At 35.9% G+C, this 11,013-nt stretch overlaps 1 protein-coding gene across 2 annotated transcripts in view; it reads left to right on the top strand.

Annotated features, from left to right (window-relative positions):
* The first annotated feature begins 3,466 nt into the window (after positions 1–3,466).
* BANK1 (B cell scaffold protein with ankyrin repeats 1) overlaps positions 3,467–11,013 on the top strand; it is a 138,115-nt gene continuing 130,568 nt past the window's right edge. For both annotated transcript variants that reach the window (XM_039350712.1, XM_039350711.1), the window contains exon 1: positions 3,467–3,750. In XM_039350712.1, coding sequence (XP_039206646.1) covers positions 3,735–3,750 — 16 coding nt within the window. In that variant the 5' untranslated portion in view covers positions 3,467–3,734. The remainder of the gene's footprint in view (positions 3,751–11,013) is intronic.

Here is an 11,013-nt window from a genome sequence, read left to right as displayed (position 1 = left end):
TGTATTAAAGGCATGCAATAAATTGCTGAAAAAGAAATAATTGGAACAAACCCAGATAGCTGATAGAAGACCAAAACCATCAAACAGTAAAACCTATTTTATGAATAGTGTAAAAGAAAAGGGGAAAACTTTACTACTACAAATGAAAGGCAGCTTCTGAGAAAAGGAGGGCCATTTTTTCCTATAGAGATAGTCTTTTGCAGCCAAAAAGAAACTCACTTAAAAAAAAAAAAGAATTACGTGCAGGATGATGTATGCATATGTTCTGCTATGTCAGCTGAATTTATTTCAGTCAAATTATGAATTCACAACAAAAATAATAAGCAGAGAAAAACATGAGATTGTATATTCGGAATATAAATGAGAGATTTCATCTTTCAATAAACTGCTACTTCAAGGAGAGGGTTAGGTTCAATCTTACTGTACTGAAGTGCTTGCTTTACAGATTTAGATAGTATCTCATACAAATATATGCTCAATTTACATAATGACCCAATTGCATTCAAAACTGGTACCATCTTGAGTCAGCTTTTAGTTGAAAAACATTGCAAGCATCCAGCACTGAGGAAAGATGAATCTTAAGACTTTGCTAATTTTGGATAACTGCTCAAAGTGATTATTGATCTTTAGCTTGTTTAGTTTTGTTTTAAAAAAATGTAGGAATGTTTTATTGTAAATTGTTTTAATTCATCATATATCTACTTTGGAGTACAGTAGTTGCATTGATAAAAAAAAGTAGAGTGGAATTGTACCTACACTTAGAGAGAGGGGATCTTTAGATTGATTACTTTTAAAAAATGGAATGTCAAAGTGGGAGTACGCCTTCCAAAACATTCTGACCATGTTAATGAGCCATAGAGGAGGGATAACAATTGTGTAAAAAGTAATCCAAATGACCCAAAGAGTTATTCCTAAATAGATTAACACCAGACAGAACATCAGACAGAACTCTTTGTTTGGGGCTGATTTTCCTTCAGTCAAATAATTACCCACCAAACAATTTTTTTGAAAGTTAACTACCTCTTCCAACATCTACAATTGAGATGAATTCCTAGAAAATCCTATAAAAAGACAAATCCTTCTGGTTTTCCACTTTTGTGGCCTACTAAAAAGTTTTCATATGTTACAGACACTGTGGGTTATGTATATTAAAAAAAGGCATAACAGAACAGACAGAAATAGGTAAGATTTTCTCATTCCAATTGCAACAATACTATCAAACCTATCAAAAATAGTGCCATAAAAAACAAAACAGAAACACAAGTTAATATAGGCAAGAAAATCGTTAGTGAGCACCTGTCCAGCCTAGATGAGTTCAAATCGCCAGGACCAGACGGATTACACCCCAGAGTTCTCAAGGAACTGGCAGATGTGATATCGGAGCCACTGAACTATATTTTTCAAAGATCCTGGAACACAGGAGAACTACCAGAGGACTGGAAAAGAGCTGATGCAGTTCCCATCCTCAAAAAAGGAAAAAAAATGGATCCAGGAAATTACAGACCTATCAGCCTGACCTCAATACCTGGGAAGATCCTGGAAAAGATAATCAAACAACGAATCAATGAACAACTAGAGGCAAACAAAGTCATTACTAAAAGCCAACATGGGTTTGTCAAAAATAGATCATGCCAGACAAATCTTATTGCATTCTTTGACCAAGTGACAAAAATAGTGGATCAGAGGAATGCTGTGGACATAATTTACTTGGACTTCAGTAAGGCATTTGATAAAGTAGATCACAACCTACTACTTGACAAGATAGAAAAATGTGGGTTAGACAGAACCACCACCAGATGGATCCATAGCTGGCTGACCGGCCGTACTCAGCGAATGGTCCTCAATGGAACTGCATCTATATGGAGGGAAGTGTGTAGTGGGGTGCCCCAGGGCTCTGTTCTGGGCCCAGTACTCTTCAACATCTTCATCAACGATTTGGATGAAGGGATAGATGGGGAACTCATCAAATGTGCAGATGACACCAAGCTGGCAGGAATAGCCAACACTCCAGAAGACAGGCTTCAGATACAGAAGGATCTGGACAGACTTGAACACTGGGCACTAACTAACAAAATGAAATTCAATGGTGAAAAAAGCAAGGTTCTACATTAGGCAAGAAAAACCAAATGCACAAGTACAGCATAGGTGGCACCATGCTCAATAGTAGTAACTGTGAGAGGGACTTCGGAGTCCTAGTAGACAATCACCTAAATATGAGCCAGCAGTGTGCTGCAGCTGCCAAAAAGGCCAACACAGTGCTAGGCTGCATTAACAGAGGGATAGAATCAAGATCACGTGAAGTATTAATACCACTCTTCAATGCCTGGGTAAGGCCACACTTGGAATACTGCATCCAGTTTTGGTCACCACGATGTAAAAAAGATGTTGAGACTCTAGAAAGAGTACAGAGAAGAGCAAAAAAGATGATTAGGGGACTGGAGGCTAAAACATATAAGGAACGGTTGCTAGAATTGGGTATGTCTAGTTTAACGAAGAGAAGGACAAGGGGGGACATGATAGCAGTATTCCAATATCTCAGGGGCTGCCATAAAGAAGAGGAATTAAGCTATTTTCCAAAGCACCTGAAGGCAGGACAAGAAGCAATGGGTGGAAACTAATCAAGGAGAGAAGCAACCTAGAACTAAGGAGAAACTTCCTGACAGTGAGAACAATTAATCAGTGGAACAGCCTGCCTCCAGAAGCAGTAAATGCTCCAACACTGGAAGTTTTAAGAAGAGACTGGACAGCCATTTGTCCGAAATGGTGTAGGGTTTCCTGCCCGAGCAGGGGGTTGGACTAGATGACCTCCAAGGTCCCTTCCAAGTTTACCACTATTACTATTTCAATAAAAATATATATTATTTTTTATTTATTCCACTGGGAGGTGGGGGCAAGTGAAATAGTAACTTCCTAGTTTTCAGTACAAGATTTGGGAGACAAAATATGGAAATGATTACTAGAATGGAACATATCATGCTAGGTGCTACCAGTGTATGAAGCAGAGTTAGTTGAGTGGGAATCGAACTGTCAGTTAGCCATGTTGCAGTAGACCAGTGGTTCTCAACCTTTCTAATGCCACGACCCCATAATACAGTTCCCCATGTTGTGGTGACCCCCAACCACTTATACATCACCAGGTGCCAGGAGCGTGGCCAAAGAAAAGGGGAAAAAATGGCGGACAGCCTTGTTTAGCGACCCCCGTGAAACGGTTGTTCAACCCCAAATGGGGTCCCGACCCACAGGTTGAGAACCACTGCAGTAGACAATCTTTCCATTCTTGCCCTAAACCAGTTCCATAACATTGTACTTTGAAATGTGGATCTCATACCTCTCACCAATGTGTGACTTTGGCCCAAAGTTAGCACTCAAGGATTATTCTGCTACCTTTATAACATACATAAATATTTCTATATCCTTCATAGGTACATTTTGGTTTTTTTCAGCGTGGAGAGAGGAAACCCAACAAACCACAGGGCAGGTCACAACACTCCTCTAAGCTCCTGGGGGAGCAGTTTCATTTCAACAGGAAGGCAAACTTCCCCCTTGAGCACTAGCTAGAAGGGAGTCTGTGAGGAACTGAATGCAGCAAGTGATAACATATTCTGCTTGTGCATCCTCTTTCTGCTAGACAAGTTGGGGAGGCTTGGGAGCAAGAAAACATCAATTCCTCCTTTGCAGACCTGCTCTTGCTCTGCCTCTGTGGCAAAGGATCATATCTACCAAGAAGAATAACAATGGATGGCAGTTCAGGTGGGTGATGCAGTTGGTGTAGCTGTCACCAGGAGATCAGTGCTTCCCAAGAAGCAATTCTGAATTAATCCAATGGGAGTGATTTGTAAATGAATGTTTAGAGATCTGAACCTCTGTGGTCTTTTGATAGACAGGTCTATTGAACCAAAACATTCTTTGGAGGTTTTTTTTACATGTCTTGTCTCTCCTTAACTTAACTAAGATGTCAGAGAGAGATTGGGTCTGCTAGCCTTGTAATGGTTGCCATAAAAAAAAAAAAACTAAAATATTGTTAATAGGGGTGATAAACTGAGACTGCAGGAGGCAGAAAAAAGGAGACGCTGCAGATAAAGAGTAAAGGAGCACAGACTTGATACCAACATATAATATCTGCCCCATCCAGTGGTGGAATTCAATATGTGAACAACCGGTTCTCTGTGTGGATGCTGCTTCGGAAAGTCCATTCTGGGCCTGGGCAACAAAAAATTAGCTACCAGTTCTGTCGAAGTGATGTGAACTGGCTGAATTCCACCACTGGCCCCATCACTACTAGAAAAGTGAAATTTGTTCATTCTATCAATATATTTTCCAGAAGCATTAAAAGTCAAGTTTGGGACTTATTTTTTCTTTATTTACACGTATGTAATCACTCTATGTTTTTTAATCTTATCTTTTTAAATATTTTGACTACTCTGAGTTATTTTAGAATTATTTAGTGTGCCTTAATTTATAACAGAAAAATAAGGATCACAAAGAGCATAATCTGGATGACTGATTTTGACACTTAACGAGTTTTCCAAAATGCCGCCATCTCTGTTATTCATTTATGAATTAGAATTTGATTAAGCACTGGAAGGTTATCAATTATAGATAGGTTAAACATTCTGAATTAAGAGACTTAGCAAAAGCTTTACTTATGAATATAAGGTGACAATATTACTAAGAATTTTATTTCTTTCATTTTTGAAATAAAGCAGTAACCAGGCCAAGTTTTCCCAATAATCCTAGATTTTAGCAAATCTATGTAGAAATGGCTGCTTAAATCTTATTTATTCAGAGGCAAAAAGAAGTGTAGGGAAATTTTCATTCCCAAAGAGAAAAGAAATAATTAGTCGTAACTTGCTCCAATTTAGGTTACTGCAAGTATGGTTAACTTTAATTCCTGTAATCTTTCATTGAACACAAGCTCAAGTCATATTGCTGGGGATTATGGAAGATCAAATACTATATTCTTCACTACCATTGCTTGATTTTAAAAGAAAAAATCTATTATTTTTAATATATATTTTACCTCTCACATATTTCCAGTGATGATCTGAAGAAGAAATGTTACCTATTGAAGGTCCATTCAAAAAGGCAGAAGCTATTCATAATTTCAGTGTGTCTATTGCCAGTTCTAACACTGGTAGCTGTATTTGTTGTCATTAGTTTGTTCTTCTTGGTATTTAATTTTAGTTCCATTTTTTCACTGGGCTTCTTTACTTTCACTACCAGAACTTCCAACTCATTTGCATAGTCAGCTACAGTATCAGAGTAATGTCATCAATATCAAAGTAATGTCATCTTCTTCCAATCTTGCCTCCCTCAGTGTAAATATATTCAGCATATAGTCTGAATAAAAAATGATAAACATATAGCACTATCTCTTTGTTAACAACCGAGGGCCAGGCTGTTTTGCCATTTTCCAGTATCTTCAGATAAGTAATATAGTTCAAAGGGAATTAAAAAATAAAGTGGGAAAGTGAGAGACCTGACTGAAATTTAAAAGCTTATAAAATTCAGAACACTCATTCGGCCTTATTTTTAAATTATTACCAATTTATGATAAATATGTTGCAGAAACTAAACAAATCAAAGTCTATATGTTAAATGAAAATCTAAACAGGAAAATTGATATGCAATGAGAATATTGATGGATGATGAATATTATACTTACTGCAAATATGTTATTCATGATATTTTCACTTGTCATATTATGCCTGTATCGATTGCCAAAAGATATAGTTCAATTAAAAATTCTCGTAGAAATGCAATGTTTAGTTAAATAATATAGTTAAATATAGCTAAATAAAGCCTCTCTCCACAACTGTGATTCATGCACTGTGATTCAGTCAAGGACCATTATGTCAATAGATGTGCCCCCACAGCACTTAGAGGCCTACAGGTAGTCTTTGTCTTGTTTAGGGACAATGTAAAAAATAAAGCAGCTTTGCAACCAATGCTTGCATTTACAATCATGTCCTGCAATTATATGATTGCCATTTGCATGCTTCGCAACTAGCTTCCAACAAACAGCATTAATAGAGAATGCAGAAGTTAAAGCAGAAGTCACAGTCACAAGATGTCTCACTTAATGACTGAATGGGAAGTGACATTGTAAAACTGTCAGGGTTGTGTGTGATTTTCTGCTTAGCTGTGGAGTTGTCATTCCCAGTTCTGGTTGCTAAGTGAGGACTATATGAAATGAAATGCAACCAACAATTCAGAAATAGTTCCTCACCGCTAATTTATAGGGTGATTATTTTTTTTCTAGAACTTTCACATTTCTCTTTGTTTACTTTTGCCATTCTTGCTGAAATCAGATTTTCAGGAATAAACACCCCTCCCACTTTTGTGAGTCTGTATGAACTCTCTTTTCTATGAAGAAGTCTAATAGCATGATTTTATGCACCACAGTTAATGTTGAGTATTATCCTTGTGTCCATTTATGAGTGAACTTAACAAACTATCCTAATTGGAACTCTCTGAGGGGTTTCTACTTTAAATCTCCTAGTTTAGGATATGGATTATGACAGATTAAATCATGTGAAGAATTGTTATGTAATACAATAATGAGGCTTTTCAAAGCAATCTTCTGGAATAAATTGAGCAACCAGGAACAGGCTATAGCTACTCTCAAACTTTGACAGGCTACTGCCAAATTTGAAGGCAAAATGTCCATATTTGGGTAGCGCCATTTTTTTCTTTTTTCAAAGAAGATAAGAAACCTTTGGGAGGTACTGCTCCACTTTCATCCTGACCCTTCTCCCATGGCATCCCTCCAAATGGTTCAAATTATCACCCAGTTTGTAATTTGGAGCTGTTTTATGGAGTGGAAGGGTTAAGGATTGGAATGGGGGGTAGTATGCTCTGAGATGCCTAGTTAACATGATATTAGATATTTATTCCAAAGGTTAGCAGTTATCTTCTTAAAACCACCAGCTCAAGCAATATAAATAACATGTAGAGCAATCTAGACAAAATTGCAAAATGATATTTGTCTGCTGGAACTGAATGAAACCTTTTACTTGTCTAGCCAGGAAACAACCTATTTTCTGCAATTATCTTCGAAATTGTCGATTTTTTGATTCAAAATAGTATGAAGTGAAATGTTGAAAACCTCCTGAACCATTTCTGTTAAAGGGTTCTTTGTCCCAAAATGCACATATGCTTAAAACTAGAATAGCATATGCAATGTCTTACCTTACAAGATAAATTAATTTCACTACTTGCTGAGTGACAGCTACTGCACCAGCCAGCTCTAGCAGCATCCAGTCAGCCATTAATGATCAGTCCATAGCCGTTGGGGTGGGGGGGATAATCTTAATAATCTCCATATTTTCTCTATAATCAGATTCCTTGTTCTCTAACCTTTGTTCTCTTCAAGCAGTCTACTGAAGTCACATAGTACTGTACCCAACATTTTACTTGCTGAATAAATAAAAAAGCAAAATGCTCCAAATATTTGTTTGTTCCTGAGCATACTCCAATACTTACAGTAAAGCATATGTGTGCCATTCGGTCCAGCATGCAAATTGGTTCTCCCACAGTGATGAATTTTGGTTTTTTTTTTACAATAATAATGTTGCTGCTTCTGACTTTTTTTTAAAAAAAGCTTCTGTTCTTTTCTGTACAGTTTTACACATTATGACTCATCTTTTATGACATCCATCTTCAGTTCACAGGAGAGGCAGTGACAGAATATTTCATTAATGGTTATGCCACACTTGAGTTACTGTTTCTCTCTTCATTCATGAAGATTAATATCACACGTATAATGCACATCAAACTTATCTTGTTTTATATTGTTTTTCAGCCTAGAAACATAGTTACAAAAAAGGACCAGCAGATAAAATTTGAAAAAAGTCATTACTGTCTCCTGGAACAGAAGTCTATGCATGTTGTATCATTTTAATGTGAAATAAAGATCTTTTAGATCTTTTAGATTCCTTTTACATCTTTTGAGATTTTATTGGGATATGTGTGCGTGTGAATGTGTGCGTATATACATATATATAGACATATATATAGACATAATATAATGTGTGTATGTATGTGTGTGTTGATGATATAGATATAGATATAGACACTGCTTTTTTTCTAAAAAAAAAAAAAAAGTACCAGAACTCACACACGTCATACAACCCGCCTTGCCTACCCTACAAGGTTCCATCCAAAAAAGGTGCCGGAACTCCGTTCTGGGCATTCTATGAGAAAAAAAGCCCTGGATATAGATATAGATGGATCTTTTTATGCTGTTAAATTCTTTGCAACTTGCATTTCTGAACATGAAGACATTCTTACCCATATCCGATGTCATGCCTGACAGCTGTATGCAGTCTGAAATCGGTCTTGATGCAATGAATAGCTATTTTCATTACATGGCTGGGTTTCGAATAATGATTGCCATTATTGTCCACACATGCATATCCCCAATTCCCCCACACCTGTTAATGATCAATCCTATAAAATTGATCTTCTTCTCTCTTTTGTCTAGTAGTTTGAGCTACCATTAAAATACTGTGGGATACTTTATTTAAGATTATGGTCATATATATTATTGATTAGCCCATATAGCCATGCTTAGAATTAATGGAGCTAAATAACCCACATAATAGCTGATCGCTCAAAATACAATATGAATTTTAATGCAAAGCTCAGGAGAAGTTTAAGGAGTTTCAAAAGAAACAATAGGAAAGGTTTTGGATACAGATCTTAAATTCACATACAAGCCAATGGTCCCCAGGAAGTTATCTCAGGAACTGTGGATTATGTTTGAACATCTAGAAGATTAGAAAGAGAGGTCTGATTTCAGTTTTCAAGTTCCAGTCTAGGTAGCAATGGAAACATCTAAAGCCAGTGCTTTTCACTGTCAGAATTCCAATAGAGGAAATATTGACAAGAAAACGAACAGCCCAAGTTATTAGTGAGTTTCTATATGGTATTCTCATGTTGATGGGATTGAAGCAGCTTGATTGATAGAGTCTTTGTGTAGGAAAATGGTACAATTTGAGAGAATTTTGAAAGGTATGAGGTTGGAAGACTGCAGCGTACAATTTGTAATGTGCACTACTATCTTAATCTAGTGATCTACTTTATCTCCACACCTACTTGTACTGAAGATGTACTGAATTGTAATATTTTTTGTCATATCATTAGATAGGAATTGGGAATGTATCTCAATATAATCCCTTAAATCCTAGGTATATATATCCTGTGTACCTGTGTGTATGTGTGCGTGTGTGTGTGCATGTGTGTGTGTGTGTGTTTGTGCATCAGTGTCATGCCTGTTTTGATCACTGATATTTCCTATTAAAATTTGATCAGGTATTAGGAGGGACGTCTGGCTGAGAATTTGAAAAGGAGTACAAAAAGATTTGTACTTAAACTGACTATAGGAGACCTTTTTTATTTATTTTCAAAAAGTAATTATACATTTGGTATCTAAACTTTAGTAGAATATATCTCTGAAATAAAAAAAGGATTTCAACATAAGATTAGAATTCAAATCTGTAAATACAAATATATTTTACCAGTATTCATAATATTTTATTTTGGTGAATAGATAAATGGTCCCTTTCTTTGTGTTTCTTCATTCTAGAAACTACAAGGGCTGCAATGCATAAATAATTAAGTCCAGAATAGTTCTGTAATTCAACAGGATTTTAATTAACTGTTGCAGTAGTTGCCAAGGAGCAATTTTTGGTTGACTGAACTCTTAATGTTCTGTGCTAATTGAGAAATTATGTTTTGATATTCAAATTTAATCCCCCAAATCAATCCCATGTAATAATTATGCATTAAAAATCAACTAGTCATTTCAGTTAGAAAACAAAACAAGGAAACCAATATTATCTGTCAGAATCCAGTCTTTGAACTTTTCAGAGTATTAAAAACATTTGGCCAATTTTTCACTAAGAAGAAATAATCATTGAAGTTTCCTAAATGTGAATTGACTTATAATGATATGCAGAAAAAACAGTTATGGCCCACAATTTTTAATGAAAAAGTCCAATTAAAGACTCCAAATTAACTATCAGTTTATGTAGTGATATAATTTTGCAAGTGAATCTTTCAATAATTTATAAATAGACAATTCTATTTATTAACTATTAATCAAATAATAGAGCCACCATAATAATTATTATTAATAGCATAAAGTAATTGAATTTATATAGCCACTTATCTCACTAAAACATTTAGAAGGAACAAATGTATTTAGTGACACCTAAAAGACTAAGAGTGGACAAAATATTTTTAAAGGAATATTCAAATAAGCTATTATATGTGCTAGATTAATTGTGCACTCAGCAAAATTTGGGCATATTTGCATTTTTTTTTGTGCTTAGTTACTTTGATTTTGAAAATACCAAACTGTCATTCTGACATTTTCTTCTAGAATAAATCCCCAAAATTTTAAGGAGTAAAAAATCTAATCATGTTGCCCAGGCATTCCTCTATTAGAACAAAACATGTTTTGTATTTGCAAATTAAACATGTTATGAGTGAATTGAGTTTCAGTGAAACATTTATAAATTAATAATAGGCCAAGAGCCCCATCAATAGCAAGAATATATTATTAAAACTGGATTTTACTCAAGATTAGAAACTCTCAAAATCAAGCTGACATAAAATCTAAACTGTCCATCAAAAAGGATAATTTATAATTAACAATTTCCCATGTCCTTCTTGAGTGACCTCATCGAATTCATACCAGAAAGAAGTAACCAAATAAGAATCATGCCTCTTTTAGCTGGCTGACCGGCCGTACTCAGTGTGTGATCCTCAATGGAACCGCATCTACATGGAGGGAAGTGTGTAGTGGGGTGCCCCAGGGCTCTGTTCTGGGCCCAGTGCTCATCAACATCTTCATCAACAATCTGGACGAGCGGATAGATGGGGAACTCATCAAATTTGCATACGACATCAAGCTGGCAGGAATAGCCAACACTCCAGAAGACAGGCTTAGAATACAGGGGGACCTGGACAGACTTGAACACTGGGCGCTATCTAACAAAATGAAAT

Source organism: Crotalus tigris, unplaced genomic scaffold (assembly GCF_016545835.1).
Source record: "Crotalus tigris isolate CLP2741 ecotype Arizona unplaced genomic scaffold, ASM1654583v1 scf7180000018350.1424685, whole genome shotgun sequence".
Taxonomy (NCBI): domain Eukaryota; kingdom Metazoa; phylum Chordata; class Lepidosauria; order Squamata; family Viperidae; genus Crotalus; species Crotalus tigris.
This window is presented reverse-complemented; position numbering and strand designations above follow the sequence as displayed.